At 33.7% G+C, this 20,071-nt stretch overlaps 3 protein-coding genes and 1 long non-coding RNA gene across 17 annotated transcripts in view; 3 read left to right on the top strand and 1 right to left on the bottom strand.

The window, feature by feature from the left end:
• The window catches only part of slc4a7 (solute carrier family 4 member 7), a 77,184-nt gene extending 75,525 nt beyond the window's left edge, over positions 1–1,659 (bottom strand). For all 11 annotated transcript variants that reach the window (XM_087287678.1, XM_087287676.1, XM_087287677.1 and 8 more), the window contains exon 1: positions 1,524–1,659. In XM_087287678.1, the coding sequence (XP_087143804.1) occupies positions 1,524–1,568 (45 nt within the window). In that variant the 5' untranslated portion in view covers positions 1,569–1,659. The remainder of the gene's footprint in view (positions 1–1,523) is intronic.
• The window catches only part of LOC147840401 (uncharacterized), a 615,523-nt gene that overhangs the window by 520,175 nt on the left and 75,277 nt on the right, over positions 1–20,071 (top strand). The gene's annotated exons all lie outside the window — the stretch shown is intronic.
• The window catches only part of dpy19l1l (dpy-19-like 1, like (H. sapiens)), a 754,017-nt gene that overhangs the window by 99,810 nt on the left and 634,136 nt on the right, over positions 1–20,071 (top strand). The gene's annotated exons all lie outside the window — the stretch shown is intronic.
• Positions 4,166–19,497, top strand: si:ch211-135n15.2. 3 transcript variants are annotated; one of them, XM_087285892.1, is made up of 8 exons: positions 4,169–4,287; positions 5,881–6,048; positions 8,001–8,084; positions 8,163–8,219; positions 8,296–8,376; positions 10,044–10,136; positions 18,367–18,990; positions 19,387–19,497. In XM_087285892.1, exons 2-7 carry the CDS (start codon positions 5,944–5,946, stop codon positions 18,715–18,717), a joined length of 771 nt encoding a protein of 256 aa, XP_087142018.1. In that variant the 5' UTR covers positions 4,169–4,287; positions 5,881–5,943; the 3' UTR covers positions 18,718–18,990; positions 19,387–19,497.

The raw sequence follows: 20,071 nt of genomic DNA on the forward strand, positions 1-20,071 counted from the left end.
TCTGTTATTTGTGCAAAAAAATCTTATAATTAAATTTTTAATTTTTCATCTTAATTCTTAAAAAGAAAACTGGTATTTTGTCATTTAAAATGAATATAAGCATGTCCGCAGATATATATATATATATATATATATTTTTTTTTTTTATTAACCTAATAAACAATTTATAGTCATTTATTTAAGTGAAACTTCTCTCTCTCTCTCTCCTGAAATTTCTTTAAAATATACAATGAAATGCTACATAAAATCACACCATTTTAGACGCAAGGGACATTCTACCAGAAACGTACATTTTCACTTACAAAAAAAAGTGAAAGAGCCTGACCCTCAAGCTTGTCTTCAAAACAAATCATACAAGTCATACAAATCATATAACAGTCATAGCCTTCAAGGTGTATCCTTTATTGTTCAATTTAATGCAAATGTGACAGGACTGACAGAAACATAGGGAAACATGCATTTAAATTTATTTGTATTATATGTTTGTAGTATTTATTTGTGGAATTTATTTAAAATTTCATGCTTTAAATCAACTGATGTGAATGATTACAACTTGAACTTGCTATTTCTGAAGTTTTTTAATCTAAATAACAGTTTTAGCATTACAAAACTATTAAAGCTGTAGGTTTAATTGGGCTGAGGACAACAACAATGACTGGGTTTTTACATTTGTAAAGTGTTTTTAATAATAAAAAAAATCTAAGAACTAAATGAATGCTGTATTTCTTTACAGAACAACTCAAAAATCAACAATCAGTCCATTTTAGATTTTTTGGGGATGAATTACTTTTTATTCGCTGTATTTGTGTTTGTATTTCAGTCCATTTTAGATTTTTTGGGGATGAATTACTTTTTATTCGCTGTATTTGTGTTTGTATTTCAGGTAGAATGTCCAGTATATAAAAACTGTCAGAAAAAGTTGACATTTATTGGCATCTTTTTGTCATTTATCTGCTACCTTTACTTTGTTTAATGCTTTCTTATTCATATATACTGTATATAACGTTATATATAAAGTTACACACAAAGACAGACAGACACAAAGATATTTTATCAATACGTGCCAAAAAGACAAAAACATAATCGTGAGGACATTAACTACACCCCAAAACAAATGTAATGTTATAACTTCAATGTTTATAAAGTGTTTTGAGTAATGATATCCTGAAAACGAGACATATAGACAGCCTTTCCAGTACGTAAAGCGCTGGTCTTTCACCGTTATTGTGACGCAATGAACTAAACGACACTTCCTGGCAGAAGCGTGGTCACCCCAAAACAATGAAAGCACCTTTCCACTGCGATACCATCTCAAATCAGGCACCATTAAAGTATACCACAACAATGTGGACAGTCCTGGTTGGTTAACAGACCAAAGGAAGTGATGCTTTATGTCAGTCCACCATCCCTTTCCCCTTTATCCCCGTCCCATTTCTTTCTTTGAAACGGACGCGCGCAGAGACGCTCAAGGCTTCCGCAAAACTCAACTCTGACGAGACAACAACAAATAACTTCATACTCACTGTGGTTAGAAGAGGTTTCATCTGTTCGCTGCTATCTTCCTCCATTTGTTCAAACTGGGGACTTCTTCCGTCCCTCGCCGGAGACTGATTTGAATATGATATTTCGAAATGCCCCTTCGCTCGTGTCACAGCCACTGAAAGCGTGTGAATGGTATTTTTACATATATCGGGGCTTGACAAGTCCCGCCCACTGTGAGATTGGCAGGTGATTTCATCCGTTCGCTCAGCCGCGACCGGCATTTTGTTAGCCAATAGCATTAAAGCAACGACTCTGGAATATGAATATTTATAAGGAAGGGGGGAGTTGACCGGCTATTGGATAGCGTATAAAATCCACTAGGGAAAGAAACCTCGCCGTGAGGATGAAGTACAACAGTAGACAACAGAATTTCGTGTCATGGGGTTATTAGGCATAATGTGTTACAGATTGCGAGATAACAAAAACAAAAGAGGGTGTAAAGGTGAAACCATCGAACTTTTCAAAACTATTAGATTTTACTAATACATACAAAGGCAAAGTTTATATTGTAGTTCCAGGAGCACAAAATAGTTCATTCATTTTCAGCTTAGTCCTGAAAGCAGGTCGCCACCACGGAATGAACCGCCAACTTATCCAGCATGTTTTACGCAGCGAATGACCTTCCAGCTGCAACCCATCACTGGCAAACACCCATACCACACAATTACACTACAGCCAATTTAGCTTATTCAATTCACCTATACCTATATATATGGAACAAACTCCACACAGAAATGGCAACTGACCCAGCTGGGGCTCGAACTAGCGACCTTCTTGCTGTGAGGCGATCGTGCTACCCACTGCGCCATCGTGATGTGCACAGCATAATGTCAAAAGTAAATAAAAATTCATTGGTTCATTTGTTTTCTTTCCGCTTAGTTCATTATTCATCAGAGGTTGTCACAACGGAATGAACCACCAACTTATTCGGGTTCGGGTGGTTTGAAAGATGTTGGCAAAGGTCAAGAATTTGTCTCATATAAGCGCTCAATTGTCCCATTTTGACTGTTATGCCATAATAAATTATAAAAAATAAACCAGCGAAAAAGGCTTTGGCTGTCGCTTCAGTGTGACTGAGGAAAATTGAATGTGCTGGCCCGTTTGTTATTTAACTGAATGATATTTAAATGACAAAATGATAGTACCACCCCTTTCAACAGGCTGCCTACAGGCCTGATGCGAACTCCACATAGAAATGCCAACTGGCCCAGCTGGGACTCCAACCAGAGACCTTCTTGCTGTGAAGCGACAGTGCTAACCATTGAGCCACCATGTCACCCGGTGAATTTTTAAAATAATAATAATAATAATAATAATATTATTATAATTATTATTATAACAACAAGATTATTGGAAATTATTTGAAAATGTGGTTTAAAGTAAGTTAAAATGAGTATATAAATAATAAATCTAATAGTACAGTACTGTAATATAGTCTATTAACATAATGTGGTCTATTTAATATAATGTATTACAAACAATATTTACACATACATTTACAATCTAACTTTGTACAGTATAAATTGTGATTTAAATGTCTTTGGAGGGGGGGGGGGGGTTCTAGGAAAGATTTCATACATTTGTTTAACATCTATTGTACTTGTAAACATTATTTTTCTAATGTTACATAATTTTTAATGCCTAACAGAGGTCCTTCATATTATTAATCAACTTGTGATGAGCTGAACAAAATAATGCACAAGCACACATTTTGCCTTTTTCCTTTCTTTCTTTCTTTCTTTCTTTCTTTCTTTCTTTCTTTCTTTCTTTCTTTCTTTCTTTCTTTCTTTCTTTCTTTCTTTCCCTGTAAATTCAGAAATTTGGTGCGTAGCAGAGATTTCTATACCTGCACTGTGACGCCCCCTTGTGGTTAACACATACGTATGAATGATCATTTATGTGGGCTACAGTACATCACAGATGTCAGTGCCAGTTTCTGGAGGGCCGCTGCTTTACACGGTTTAGTTCAAACCCTAATTAAACACACCTGATCAAACTAATTGAGTCCTGCAGGCTTGTTTGAAACCTACAGGTGAGTGTGTAATGTAACTAAACTGTACATAGCTGCGGCCCTCCGGGAACTGGAATTGACACATGTGCAGTAGATGGACGGTAGGTTGGTTTATAACAGACTTTAAATATGTTATATGACTTTATGTCTTTATTCCAGAATTTAACTGTTTTAAATTTAAATGTCAATTGTATTTTGCTTTTTAGTTAAGGAGCCAGATTTGTGATGAGCATTCTGCAATCATGGGTTTAAATCCCGCCACTGACAAGATGCTTTTAAAGTCACAAGAATAAGAGATTTCCATTTCAGTATAAATGAGTGCTGTTATCTACATCATAATGTGTAAAAGCAATGCAAAAACTGATCACTACGGAATCAGACTTGAGTCCTTATGTTTAAAATTTATTCCTTTGACTCCTAAAGCCTTACGATTATAGCATGCCTGCAAAGAAAAAATCTTTCTTAATTTGTCAATATTGCTAAGAATATTTATAATCAGAGTTCAACTCTATGTTTACATCTTGAATGATTGTGTCATTTAAGGATCATTCTTTGCATATTTTGTGGAGGTGGAGTCTTCTGAGAAGGAAGAAGTCTTACTAGGAAGCACTAACTGAAAATGACTCAAGACAAACACGCCGTCAACATCAATAATGATTCAGTTCCTCCAGATTAGGTGCTATTTCTACTTCTAAATGGATTTTAATTGTAACACTGAATTCTTGTTACCCAAGGTAAGCATTCTTCATCTACCATCTGCCTCTCTGTGTTTGTACAGGTTTGCTAGAGACAGAGTGCAAACTATGATATGCTGTACATATACATCTAGATTAATTTGGAAAATAAAACATAACCTCTATCAGCTGTCTTCTCTACGGTTTGCACATTTGCACTATTCATAGTTTCGCTCATGAAACCTTTCTAGTAATTCCTGATCTTCAGCTGCAAGAAAATGACATTTGATTCTATAAATACTTTTGACTTACAGTAAAGCTGACATAAACCTGCGGGATTAACAGACCCAAACTTCATTATTATTGTAAAGTACAAACTGTTTAATCAAAGTTTAATTCAGAACTTGCAGCATATTTCTCCTTCAGATAAGGAATGTAACAACATCATTATATATATATATATATATATATATATATATATATATATATATATATATATATATATATATATATATATATATAATATTATTTATTATGTACATTAATAAAAACGAGTAAATACAAATATATGTACTTTTTTTTGTATTTACTCGGTATTATATATAATTGAATAAATAATGTAAATAACAATTATAATACATGTTATAATTACTCATGTTTAATATGTATGTTCATTTTATTAATACTTATCGATAAGCTATAGTAGTTTTATATATATATATATATATATATATATATATATATATATATATATATAACAAGGCAAACATGATATTAAAATCAACAATAATGTTATTAACAATCGTAATGTTATCAGATTACCATGAGTATCTTTCTGTGTTTATAGATTGGGTAGTAGCTGAAACAGTCTGCCAAAGTAGAAACTAACCAGTGCAAACTATGACATATATAATCCTCCAACTCTGCACACGTAATGGTTTTTGCATGAATATACTATGTTTCTTTGTTTTCATGCAAATCTTATGTTGTAGAGATCAAGTAAATTAAATGATTCCAAATATTGTAGTCAATCAGAAAATGTTGTCGTCTTGCAGAGGCATTACATTTCGGTAATTTTTTGTAAGACTTTTTTAATTTACAAGTCAATTTAATTTTGCTTTTCAGTTAAGGTGGTTTGTTTGCTGCATTAGGAATTCTTTTGACTCACAGGACTCCACCTTTACAAAATATGAACAGATGTGCTTCTAGATGTAAAAAACACAGTGAATTCAAGTTAATCAGGACGTGTGGGTTTCACAAAAATTCTGTATTTTGGATCTTTAGAGTTTAGAATCTAAGGACTCCTGTCCTAAAGAGTCAGAACAGGTTTTGCCACATTGTGTGTTGCGGTCAGGTTGTAATGGCACTACATAATTAGCATTCAAGATTATTTGTGAACTCGTGAGTTCAAATCCCACTCCTAACAAGCGCTTTTAAAAAAAAGAGGACAATAGATTCCCTTTCAGATCCACTTGAATTTGAAATAGGTTTAGATAAGCACCAGCTTTGAACTCTTCTGTTAACTGTTTGTGTGTGTATGTGCATGTGTGTATGTGTACAGTATGTGCATGTTCTGAGAATATGCAGTGTTATACTTGTTTCCTCTTTACTTTTGAAAAACATAAAAGTGAAAATTGCTTTTAAATCTTGTAGGAATAATAAACTCATTCATTCAGAACATCTAATTGCAACATATTTCTACCAGCACATTTAAGGATGCCCAGACATGATGATATGAACAGCTATCTCCAGCAACAAACCTCACCATTTGACCAACAGGTGCTTTCTAAATTCCTGAACATCAGCCCAAAGGCTTTGGGGGTAAATAAATATGTTCAACATCTATCTCTCTATTCCTTTCTGTTACAATCTTAAGACAAAATGCACTGTGCTGCCACTGGGATGGGAACCTAAGAGTACAAAAGCTAAAACCCTTATATTTACATTTAAAGGTTGCCTATACTGTAAAAGAAAAATCTGTAAATTGCAGTTTTCCATATTTTGTGATTTGTGTTTTTATTTTTTACAGCCTCGTTATGCTTTTTAATTACATTATGAGACCTTGATCTTTTTTCCAGCAACTGTTGCCCTTGAAAAGTTTGTAAGGAAGAAAAAGTGTACATTTTTAATAGTTTATATTGTCTGATTTGGTGTCAGTGCCGGCCTGTATAGTTTAGGGGCCCCAGGCAAGATGAAAAAAAAAATTGGGCCCACTGGTGTAAAAACAGTAAGAAAGCACAAAAGTATAAATATTTATACATATACATTTTTATTAACTGTAACATATTTAACCTATAATACACATGTAAAAATATTTACTCATATTTAAACAAATATGTTTGCAATTATTGCAAAGTACTACTAATTATAGGGCGAAGCAGTGGTGCAGTAGGTAGTGCTGCCGCCTCACAGCAAGAAGGTCGCTGGGTCGCTTGTTCGAGCCTCAGCTCAGTTGGCGCTTCTGGGTGGAGTTTGCATGTTCTCTCTGCGTTCGTGTGGGTTTCCTCCCGGTGCTCCGGTTTCCCCCACAGTCCAAAGACATTTGGTACAGGTGAATTGGGTAAGCTAAATTGTCAGTAGTGTATGAGTGTGTGTGTGAATGCATGTGGATGTTTCCCAGAGATGGGTTGCGGCTGGAAGGGCATCCGCTGCGTAAAAAGTTGCTGGATAAGTTGGCGGTTCATTATGCTGTGGCGACCCCTGATTAATAAAGGGACTAAGCCGACAAGAAAATGAATGAATGAATGAATGACTACTAATTATTGTATTATGCATAGAAAAACATTACTTTAAACTTGCTTTTTTTTAGTAAATAATAATTTAAATAAAATAAACAATAAATTGCTTTACATTAAGATAAATAAATAAACAGACAAACAATAAATAATAAATTAACCAAATGGATTAATTGTAATAAATCTAAATAGAATTAATACAAAACAAAGATTTAAATATGAATACAAAATAACATATACAATGTAACAAATTTAACCACTAATATATATGTAAAAAATATAAAAACCCTCGCCTTAGGATACCTCCACACTGACAGCTCTTTTTTTCCTGAGTGTACACTGCCTGACAAAAGCAACAAACAATAAATTGATTTCTAGTTGATCATTTGGAAAAGTGAAGCAGAACTGCAGAAGACCTATTGCAACATATTGATATATTCTTCAGCAGGATAGCGCTTCTTCTCATACTTCAGCCTCCACATCAAATTTCCTGAAAGCAAAGAAGGTCAAGGTGCTTCAGGATTGGCCAGCCCAGTCACCAGAAATGAACATTATTGAGCATGTCTGGGGTAAGATGAAGGAGGAGGCATTGAAGATGAATCCAAAGAATCTTGATGAACTCTGGGATTCCTGCAAGAACACTTCCTTTCAGATGACTTTATTACTATATTTGAGTCATTGCAGAGATGCATGGATGCAGTCCTCCAAGCTCATGGGAGTATCCATGACTTTATATTCTATACTGTACATTATTTCTGTTAAATTACAAGACTTTTGTCTAAACAAAGTTAGACCTTACTGTCCTAATTAAATCATTAAAAATCAAAGCATGATCATATTTTATTTTGGTAAAATAAGCATAATCTAGAGGCCTTTGCCTTTCATATAAGCCACTTCTGAAACCAAATGATCAACTAGAAGTCAAGTTATTATTTGTTGTTCCTAAAACTTAGATAGGTGACAAGACCATTGTCAGGTAGTGTATACATGCTAAATTTTACATTAAAAGGAAACAATTACTTGTTTTGTATTTTACAGGCTTTGGAAATATCAGTAGGTATAGAAATGCTTGTTCTATCAATCTGGACAAGGTTTTTGTATCTTCTCTGGCCGTGTCTAATTGTAAGTATTGATTCCAACAACAAGACAACACCGTGCCAATAACAAACCCTGAACAATCTTTACTTCTTTTTACTGTAGTCAATTTTAACTGGATCTGTGACTATCTCAGCTGCACACATTCGTAGCACATGTTGGGTGAGTTTTGTATATATCATCTAATAAAAGAAAATATGTTTTAGACAACAATGCATTACGTTTTTACTCAATTCAGGTCAGAATCTCACAGCTTCTGAACTGTTTCAGTGCCATAGCAGCCGTTGTCTCCATTCCATGTCACTGTTTGGACAGTGAGGTAAGAGACTTCCTGATTTAAGCCTAGCAAATGTAAAAATATATTTTAAATAACCTTTTTGGTCAGTGTTTATGGGTAAAAATGATACATCCCATTCTTGGAGTCAGCATAAAGTTAATTTCACAAAAGCAGAAAAAAAGCATATTAATATTAACCAATATATGGGCAATAATGATTCAATATGACATATAAGCCTTTGTGTGAACAATTATACATGGTAATTATTTATAAGTATTAATTGACATTCTTAAGTATTAAAAAAGAATTAGTCATCATGCTAAATTTGATCATATATTAAATGACTAAAATGATCAAAGTGGCAAAATTCAAAGATTTAGTATAAAAAACGAATGAGTATTTCCAACACAATCTCACAGCCATACGCAACTTTTTAATTTGGTGGCTAATTCCTATGATCTAATTTGCACAACTTAGTATGGCTTGCTCATCAACCAATGACAGTTGGGGTTAGGGGTGGGGTTGTGTACCACACCTCCTTTTTAAAATCGTACATTTTCATACGACTGAATTCGTACAAATTCGCACGAATTAAACTGACAAAATGTAAAATACTTTTGTTTTCTGGTGAGATCAGGCTGGTATTTCTGAGTTTTAATAGCGTTTGAGTTAATAGAGTCTAAATCGGGGTGCCCAAAGTTTTTCTTCTGAAGGGCCAAACATAACTGGGCTGTGGGACGAAGGTAAATTAGCAAACTGTATTACAAAGTCGCCTGGGGTATTTTCCTAATTTTTAAAATAATATTTAAAAATAAATAAAAAGTGTTACTTTAATCATATTAGGTTAACTATAGCATTATAATTTTTCAGATTTTATATTGAAGTTATTACAATTAAAACAAACGATTTCTTTTTATAACACAATGAAGTTCAATACACATTTAAAGGAATATGATCCCTTCGCAACATTTAATTAAAAGATTTAATTCAAGCTTGCTTTTTGTAGCTCAACAATAAAACAAACAAGCAAAAGGTTGCGTTAAATTAGAAAAGACAATCTCTACTAAAGGCAATCACCCCACCTCCGACCATTCCCTTCATTTTTTCTTTCTTTACAAATGGGATGGTGGGCCAAATCAAAGGTAATCATGAGCCAACTTTGGCCCGCGGCCCTACTTTTGGCATCTCTGGTCTGAATAGAGACTTTAATATAGTTTGGGCTTCAAATGATACTCGTTCTACATTTACCTGACAAATTGGTTTGGTTTCTGTTAAACATTTTGTTACATTTGTTTTGGTATATACAATACTATTACGCTGAATGACATTTTAATCAGAGATTTTTAAACCATCAAGGTCAAATAATTGTTTTGTTTAACATTTAGCTTTTGCAAAAAAAAGAGAAAAGAATAGAAATAATACATTTTGTAATGCATGCTACATACAAGCTGTATCAATTATTGTTTAAAAGGGCCTTTCCCCCTTACATCAATCATGCTACTTTTAACGATTTCATCAAGACAAATTAATTACTAATTCTCATATACTAATACTTATATTATTACCAATATTTATATATTTATACTTGTTTTTGTATATTCTTGTTTCTGTAAAGCACTTTGAATTAACATTGTGTGTGAAAAGTGCTATCTAAATAAACTTTAGATTTCGTTTTCGTTTATAATGATTCTGCCTCTATTCTTCCTCAGGGTGAGACTCTAATTCTCTTGCTAGTCTGTGATGTTCTGATCTTCATCCTCTCTGTTATTGTGGCCTCTACATTTTGTGACTGCTGCAAGAAGGTAAAACTACTTACCATTTCTTTTGCTAAACAAACTTAAAAAATAAAAGGCAATTTTTAAATTAAAGGGTTAGTTCACACAAAGGATGGAAATTAAACCATGATTTACTCACCCTCAAGGCATAATATTAGTGTATATGACTTTCTTATTTCAGTCGAATACCATCTAAACGTTTATTATTTTAGTTCTCTATTTTTTGTTTTATATTTTATATATATATATATATATATATATATATATATATATATATATATATATATATATATATATATATATATATACACTGTAAACGATTTCTTGTTAAATTAACAGTAAGTTACTGGCAACAATTATCCGGTAGCTGCTGTATTTCATAAAACAGTAACATTACTGTAATACTAATTACATTAGTATTAGATTTACTGTAAAATGTAATACATCATTTTACTGTTTTCTTTTTTTACTGTAACACCAATTACAGTAGTGATACACATACTGCAAAACTGAAAACAGTATTTTACTGTACATTTTTACCATGCAGAACTACGGTATTTTAACGTTACTTTCATTATTACTGTATAGTATTTTACAGTTATTAAATGTTATTTTATTGTATTTAATAGTGCTACTTTATAATGAGCAATGAGCAAAAAAATTTCAAAAATTGCACAAATATTATTTTAACTGTTCAAGAAATACAAGAAAAATAAAGAAACTGAAACTTTAACTTCACAATAAAAGTTTATTGTGTAAACCCTACTGAAACAGTAGCAATTATTCAATATAACAAAGCAACAGAACACTAATGAACAATTTATAATTAAAACCATTCAACAATTAATGTATCAAAAAGCAATAAAATTTTAAAAACAGGTGAAAATACTGCTACAAGACAGGAAATAATGAAGGCCAAATGATGTTGTGAAAAAGGGACAGTGAAAAAAGGGCAGCAGCACTTCTGATGATCCTGCAAAAATGACAAGCAAAATCAATCACTGGAGTAAAAACTAATCATGCCTCATATTATTTTATTCATTCAGAAACCAAACACTGCAATATTGTTTTATATATATATATATATAAAAAACACTGTTTTTTTTTTATAATTTTTGTTGGCAAAATAGTTTGTTGTCAATTTACAATTACACTAACGTTAATGGGGAAATGATCCGTCAAGTCAAAACTAGTCATTAACTAGTCTTAACTATAAACTAGTCTTCACATAATGTCTGACTCTGTATAGCTTGAATATCTAATTCCATGATCACACTACTAGCGCCTCCACCGATTTAAGAGGGGTGAACACAGTTCATTCTGACCTTAAGAGGCTACATATTTAAAATAAATAAATAAAATAATCTAATTTAACGTGACTAATGTTAATCAAGTACTTTTAAGCTTTTAACATGTGAAAATTAACTTCTAACTTACAGACAAGATTGCGTTAGAGAACATGAAAGCCGTAGGTGATTTTTTAAAAATAATGCTAATGATGAGTTACTGACATTTGGTTCGTATAAAACAAAGTAATCACTAAGCACTCATTTTTTGCGAAATCTGCCGAAAGGCGCAGCGACACGACAAAATGTGTTAAAGTTGAGCAAAGAACTGTAGAGTAGTCAAGCAATCTACTTCATGAAATGTTTGTGGTAATATTTTGCGGTCAATTCGTATTACTGTATTTCAATATGCAGTGATGGCATGTCAGTGAGACAAATAAATCTTTAATAGAGTCATTTTGTTCAATTTATAATTTTTTTTTTTTTTTACGAACACCTCTCCAGTGACATTTCCTCAAATTAAATCATCATGACGTTACTGTGCACAGCATCAGTAAAAAGTTAAGAATAATTTAAATACCAATTTTTTTAAAACAGTCACTGCTGATTACAAACTAACATTAAAGATAGGCTTACAGAAATCCTGTGTGCATGATGATATGAAGATTTATTACTCACTGATGTCGAAGCACTTCGTCAGAGATGTAGACAGGACAAAATATGTGCCATCAAATGAGCTCTTGTGCAGTCTTTGTTGGACATCAAGGTAGTATGTTCACCCACACTGTAAAAAAAAAATCTAAATAATCTAAAAAAAACAATAATTTTATTTATTAAATACTTGCTTACCCATATATAGATGTAAAAGTAACCAAAATACATAATTTATTAAAATGTGAGAGATACTAAGCATGTTTGTTCTACAGAGAGAAGTAAACGTTTACTTTAAGCATTGATCCTAATGAATCTATTTCTGTACTACATTCAACCTCGCCTCGGAAACAGCATTTTTGAGCATTTAGATCAGGGGTGCTCAACCCTGTTCCTGGAGATCTACCTTTCCGCAGAGCTCACCTGCAACCTTGATCAAGAACACCTGTCTTTATTTACCAAGTGCTCCTTCAGATACTATTTAGTTGGTTAGTTGATGTTTGATCAGGGTTGGAGCTAAACTCTGCAGAAAGGTCGATCTCCAGCAACAGGGTTGAGCACCCCTGTTTAAGACAATGAAAAAGACATCTAGATTATATTTTATATTCAATCATTTGTTGTGAAATTTAAATGACTTCTATACATAAAATAAAATTAGAATAAGAATAAAAAAATAATACTCAATGCCAAATAAAATACTTCAGATCTAAATAAAGCAGGTGTTTTTACCTAAAGGTTCCTTTCCTCCAGGTAGTTTAGCTGCAGATCGCTCCACATCTGTGCTTTATTTGGTTCTTGACTTAAGAGTAACTGGTGTCGCATTCCAGGTCCATCACAATCTGAGCTAAAAAGACAATATGGCAAAAGACAAGACACAAATAAATAAGTCTCAGAATAAAATATTTAAAAGGATAGTTTACTATTCTGCCACCATTACTCCATGAGTTTTTAACCAGTTTGAATTTCTGTTGAACACTAAAGCAGATATTTTGAAGAATGTCAGAAACCTGTAACTATTGACATCTATATTTGAACCAAATTTCTTTAAAAAAATATACGAGTTTGATGTATAATGGAACAAAAAAAAAATCTAACTATTTTGAAACAAGTGGAGGATGCCAAATATGCTATTATTTTCATTTTTGGGTGAACTGTCCCTTCAACTTATGACATAAAAAAAACAATATTCAACCAAGCTTACAGTTTCCAGGCTGTTTGAAAAAAACAAACACGGCTGGTAAAATTGCTAATAAACACAAAGACTAGTTATAGTAAAAAATCTGTGTCTAATATTTACTCAGCATTTGATAGCCAAATAGCCTAGCCATGGTTGTTTTATTAATTCATTCATTTTCTTTTCGGCTTAGTCCCTTTATTAATCTGGGGTCACCACAGCGGAATGAACCGCCAACTTATAAAGCATTTGTTTTATGCAGCAGATAACCTTCCAGCCCCAACCCATCTCTGGGAAACATCCACACACACTCATTCACACTCATACACTACGGACAGTTTAACTTACCCAATTCACCTGCAACGCATGTCTTTGGACTGTGGGGGAAACCGGAGCACCTGGAGGAAACCCACGCGAATGCAGGGACAAACTCCACACAGAAACCCCAACTGACCCAGCCGAGGCTCGAACCAGCGACCTTCTTGCTGTGAGGCGACCGCACTACTTACTGTGCCACTGTGTCGCTACTGGAAGAAGAAAAAGTGTTTGTACATGAAACTCCTCAAAACAAATCTGTGAACAAATTGACATTTCGAAATCTAATCAAAATGAGGAAGACATGAACATTACCTTGAACAATCAAGTAAGGAGTGATTGGTAGCATCAGTTTTTCAACATCAATTGCTGTAGCTGCAAAAAAGATAAATATAATAAGAGTAAAATAAGACTTAACATTTAATAATCTAAATCTATGGTACAACCATACCAATCTGTATGGGGTTAAAATAAATTTGTATACAAATCTTTCCCTACACCTGAACACTAAAAATATAATGTACCATTAATGATACACTATACAATAAGCTCATTAACCAGTGTGAAATAGACAATTAATATGTATTATGTTAGTATTAACGTTAGCTTAGAAGACATCAACTGAATTTTATTATCAGCTCAATTTAATAAAACAGTTTAGACTTGTTTCATTGTGAGTTTAGTTTAAATAACTTACAGTTAACAAATCTAACCATAATGATAACTTAGTCATAATGACCACATGAAGACCAGAGCTTACCTTAACGTTAAACGTTTAACTTTTCATGGTGACTTTGCCTTCATCTCAGTGTTGTGCTGAAATAGAAAATGCAGTTAACGTTACACTGAGTAAAAGTTACGTTTTTTTTTTTCAGGTAACGTTACTATGGTCAAAAACTCACTCAAGATAAACTCACTGTACGTTATCTAATAACTGTTACCTCGCAAACACTACAAACACGGTCTGGCGTCGAATAACGTGACATAAGAACCTAACTTACAACTAAAGTAACTTGGTTAATTATTTTAAATTACACACACACTACACAGAAATATACACAAAACAAAAATTTAACGGACAGAATTTGACTTTTAAACACTTACCGAGGATGAATTCACTGGAAGAAAAGGCGACAGGTGGATTTCAAATTAGGATAGCCGTTGCTTGCCTGGTAAAGGTCGAATCGACTCGGTTCGGTTTAATGAATCGGCTCCTTAGAACAGTAAAGAGTCGAATCCGCCTAAAACCGATTCCTTTTCGTATATTATTGTAAGACACAACAATGAATCATTAATATATCGTTATACTACTCGGCCACACACATTTATACACATATTGCTGAATGTGCTAGTAAACACGTGTGATAAAATAATTCCCGAGCAAACAGTTCAATCCGATTCGGTGTCGTTTGAGTTCTGAACCGAACCAGTGCAAACGTGATATTGATTAAATAGTAATATTGTTTTTTTTCACTTTACCAGCGAAAATATTACATATATCTGACTTTAACAATAAGAATAAGGTTCGCTTGAAGTGTTTTGAGAATTTTTTTTTTTTCACCCAGAATTAATTTTACACCAACAAGCAAATAGTAATGCCGGATGAGAAAAGCCAGATCATGTCGTAAATATTGCGTTTATTATGTCACGAAATGAAGTTTTAACAGTTTTTCATGCGAGAATGTAGTTCTTCCAAACTCAAATCTGTGGTTTGTTTATAGATATAATGACTACTTTTAAGTGTGCTTTGCCGATAGGGGTGATTCTGACCTCCAGGGGTTGACGGCGCTTCATCACTCATGTATCCGGCAAACCTCATGCTTTAATTGGCTTAGACATTATTGAGACATGCCCCTGTCTTCGATGGCTCTATAATGAATGTGTTATAAAATAAAGTTTTAACAGTTTTTCATACGAGAATGTTGTTGTGTTAAACTCAAGCCTGTGCCTTATTTATAAAGATGATGCATATTTTAAAATGTTGTTTTGAAAATGCGGAGATATGGGACCTCTACGGTGGCCAATATGGGCGCCCAATATTTATGAATCCGAATCCTGAAGAAACTGGTTAGGTTATTAACTTCACAAAATAATTTGTCAAAAATAAATAAACATAATAATCATAATATATATAGTGTGTGTGGAGTTGTTCTTGGTCATTTGCAGTACTGTATTTAGATACACAGTAACTGATTTTTCCCAAAATTCATTGTAAAATCTACAGTAGCATACTGTTAAACATGTTCACAGTATAGAAAAGTTGAAAATACATTATTATACTGTGAAAACAACAATATATACAGTAACACACTGTGCACAGCTTATACAGTAAAAAACTGTTGAGAAATGCAGTATAATACTGTGAAAACAACAGAAATCGTTTACAGTGTATATATATTATTTATTAAACAGTTTTATTTTTTATTATCTTGGGATTTTTCAGCTCTACAATGGCAAAGGTGTTTTTCTTTAACAGTCCAATATTATTCCAATAATCCATTCATCCATCTATAATAAAATGTGCCTCTCATGACGATAAATGCATCAAAAAAATGCACCTCGGGCAGTATTTTTCTTACAAAAATTCACAAATTTGCTTCAGGAGACATTTATTTATCCCCTGAGTCATTGGATTTTTTTTATTATGAATGGACTTACATTATTGGACTTATTTTTGATTGATAAAGAAAAAACACCCTGCCCCAAAGACAGAGGGCGCTCTCTTGTGGAAACTCCAAACACCCATGAAGACAAAACCAGGAAATCCCCATAGTGTTGCATTATAAACAGAAGATTTAACTGCTTTCATTGATTATGCGTGACCCTTTGACTACAGTACAATAATAACACGACTACAGTGTCATCTCACAGAAGGATTTCTTTCAAACACTCTTTACGAAGTGAACTTGGACTTTGTAATATATGTGGTATTTATTATGTGCAGCGTTTACTACACAGCACATTAGGAAGCTTCGCAAACAGCTGTCATTATCACAGAACAGTTATCGCAATTACCTGATTATATCGATTTTGACTTTTTGGTTACACTGAAAAAAATTATTCAGAGATGACTCGTTGGATTTACTCAATTTTTTTACTTAAGGTGGTTGTAAACAATTTATCTGTGTTGAATTTAAACAAACAAATTAAGTTAAACATTAATAAACTTAATTTGTTTGTTTAAATTCAACACAAATAAATTGTTTGCAACAGTTCTGCATGCAACACTTTTTTCAGTGTAGCTTTAGAGTGAACTACAACCCAGTCTAAAAAAGCATGTGCTAAAGCAAGGTCTACTAGAACTGGCTTTACTGACAAAATCGGTTATTCACACAGCCGTATAGGATGCCTTCAATTTGAGTAAATCATGGGCTAATTTTAAATTTTGGATGTGCAAATCCTTCAATGTTTTATTAATTCTAAACCCACTACCATCCTTCCAATAATGAATGTAACACACACTAATAATATCAGTAAATTAGCAGTTTCCCGTATTTTGTGAATCATATTTTTATTTTTCCTCATTTATATATGCTTTTGAATTGCATTATGGGACCTTGATCTTTCTTCCGACAACTTTTAACCATGAAAAGTTGTAAAAAGTAACTTTTATGAACATTTTTAATAGTTTCAAGTGATATATAGGGGATTTGCGGAGCTAGTGTTTCTTCCTATACTGATAAACTCCCGTGGACCTAGGTTAATGTGATTTTTTCCCGTTCTATACGGTTCCTTTAACAGCATCGATGTTGTAATATTATTAAAGTACAATTAGTTAAATAGACTTTTACTCGCATGCGCCCATCAGAATCAGCAGGCTAGTGCAGAAGCTCTATTGAATATACTGGGGTAAAATAAATGTTCATATTTTAAAGGATGGGGATGATGGGGAAAAATGTAATTTAATGCAGTGCTTCTCGTACAATCTGAGACCTACTTTATATCAGATATCACTCAGCCATAGGAGATCACAGATTTTTAAAGAAAACAGACCTTAAACATGCCGATTTTGCAACGGCATACAGTTCACTGGAAGCGCTTAACCCAGGTTACAGGCAAATTAAAAGTCCTTTAGCATACTTCCGCATATACCCTAATGTCTGTTGGTGTTGTATATTATGCAACAAAAACCTTGTTTTAAACTGCCAGTATGTCTTCTGTTATTTTACAGACTTATTTCTCTATATATTATTATTTAATACATTATATTATTTCAAACTACAAACATCCCTACTGAAAAAAACAGCTTAAACCAGCCTAGGCTGGTTGGCTGGTTTAAGCTGGTCGACCAGGCTGGTTTTAGAGGGGTTTTGGCCATTTCCAGGCTGGTTTCCAGCCATTTCCAGCCTGGTCTTGGCTGGTCAGGCTGGGAGATGACCAGCAAAAACCAGCTTGACCAGCCTAGACAGGCTGGGAGCCCAGCCAAAACCAGTTATGTCCAGCTTAAACCAGGCTGGTCAAGCTGGTTTAGCTGGATTTAGCTGGTCATTTTCCAGCCTGACCAGCTAAGACCAGGCTGGAAATGACTGGAAACCAGCCTGGAAATGGCCAAAACCCCTCGAAAACCAGCCTGGTCGACCAGCTAAAACCAGCCAACCAGCCTAGGCTGGTTTAAGCTGGATTTTTTAGCAGGGATATCAATAAAAATCATTTTGTTAAACTGTAGAGTTTATCTGTACCATCAAAAGTGGACAGAGCAGAGATCAACCTCTCACAGGGCAATTCACAAATAAGCAGAAAACACTTGTGATTCACAAAATATGAAAACTGTTCATTAACAGATCTTTTTTACAGTGCAAAATCCTGTTTTTGTTGTGTTTTTGTTTCTCAGTCTGGGCGAGCTGCAGTGAGTTACATAAACAGAGATGTGCCTTACATGACCGATAACAATACTGAGCCTCAGGGACAACAAAACCCCTTTATACCTCCACCATACAGTGATCAAGGCTGTTCTGCACTTCAATCAAACTACAATCCAAAACTTGCTGCACCTCTGCCAAAATATGATCTATATCCTTCTCTGGCAAACTACATCCCAAATAATGATGCAGTCTTGTCTTCACCTTCGTTTAATTATGATCTACATCTTTCTGAACCTCTACCAAGCTATGATTCACGTCCACCAGCATCTGCATTGAACTGTGATCCAAGTCCTTCTGCCACTCCATTGCCACAACTATAACTAATGGGATTGTTATGATCCTTGGAAGAAATCACTCAGAGTGCTTTATTTGAGCCCACTTTTGTTTGAAAATGTATAAATTCATGTATCGTGTGTAGGTGTAACTCCTTTAAAAGTTTTATATTTTCAGTATTTACATATTTATTAATATAATTCCAGTATTTGTGTATGAATCATTGATTTTACATCACTTTGTTTTTTTAGCTGTATATGTATATTTTTGTCTGACAACTACAAGTTTAAGAAACAATGAAATGTTTTTTTTTTTTGGCAGTATATTCAATTCAATTCAATTCAGCTTTATTTGTATAGCGCTTTTACAATGTAGATTGTGTCAAAGCAGCTTCACATAAATGGTCATAGTAACTGGAACAGTGTGGTTCAGTAACTGGAACAGTGTGGTTCAGGTTTTAGTGTTTAAGTTCAGTTCAGATTCAGTTTAGCTCAGTTCAGTGTGATTTAATCATTACTGAGAGTTCAAACACTGAAGAGCAAATTCATCGATGCGTAGCTCTACCAATCCTGAACCATGCGAGGCAGTGGCAAAAGCGGAGAGGGAAAAAAAACTTCACCTGATGGGAGTGAAGAAAAAACAAACCTTGAGAGAACCAGACTCAGTTGGGCACGACCATTTTAATTTCTCCGCTGGCCAAAATGGTGTGTACTAAGTATATGGTGTGTACTAAGAATTATGGTGTAATTAATTTAAAACTATTTGTATTTTGTATTGTTTAAAATTGAAGTGTTTTTTCTTAAATTAAAAGGTCCTTTTTGACTCAACTTCGAGTAAAATAAACATTGAATTTTTTATTAAATATGTAAATGTGCAATATCACACTCGTAGCAGTGCGATATGGCTGTATATCGGCACTGGTAGGAGGTGTGCGTTGGCACGAGGCTGCAGGCCGAGTGCCTTAGTGCCCCCACCAGTGCCGATATACACCCATATCACACTGCTAAGAGTGTGATATTGCGTTTATACAACAGTTTGACAGCATAATTGAGTATATAAAAACAAAATCAAACATGGAGAGTCTCAAAAACCCTTTTGTATGAGCAACTACTTTCTTTCTTCAGTATTGTGTAATGTGATCATGGATTATTATTTGTAAAAAAGTAAAAATATCATTCATTCATGCACGACTGCGATTTACACCTCAAAGATAAATGCACATGCTATTCTTGTCATGAGCATCTAGGTGTAGGGGCGTTAAGGAGCAAAGTCCAAGTCAAAGACCTGACAGCCAGATGCTTTCGTTGAGACACTGCTTATTTTCTTTCTAAAACAAATGATGTGACGTTGTGTTTCGTTTTTTTTAGTTTATTCAATGTTCTTTTTTTAAAAAAGTAGGAG

The sequence above is a fragment of the Danio rerio genome, chromosome 16 (genome assembly GCF_052040795.2).
Source record: "Danio rerio strain M-AB ecotype USA chromosome 16, GRCz13ab, whole genome shotgun sequence".
Classification (NCBI taxonomy): domain Eukaryota; kingdom Metazoa; phylum Chordata; class Actinopteri; order Cypriniformes; family Danionidae; genus Danio; species Danio rerio.

What these genes read in the sequence shown, in the direction of transcription:
- si:ch211-135n15.2 (XM_087285892.1), top strand. Translation starts at nt 5,944, where the DNA reads ATGCCCAGACATGATGATATGAACAGCTATCTCCAGCAACAAACCTCA. An exon ending in TTCTCTGGCCGTGTCTAATT is followed by an intron (nt 8,085 to 8,162) that starts GTAAGTATTGAT and finishes TTTTTACTGTAG; the next exon opens with TCAATTTTAACTGGATCTGT. An exon ending in ACATTCGTAGCACATGTTGG is followed by an intron (nt 8,220 to 8,295) that starts GTGAGTTTTGTA and finishes TACTCAATTCAG; the next exon opens with GTCAGAATCTCACAGCTTCT.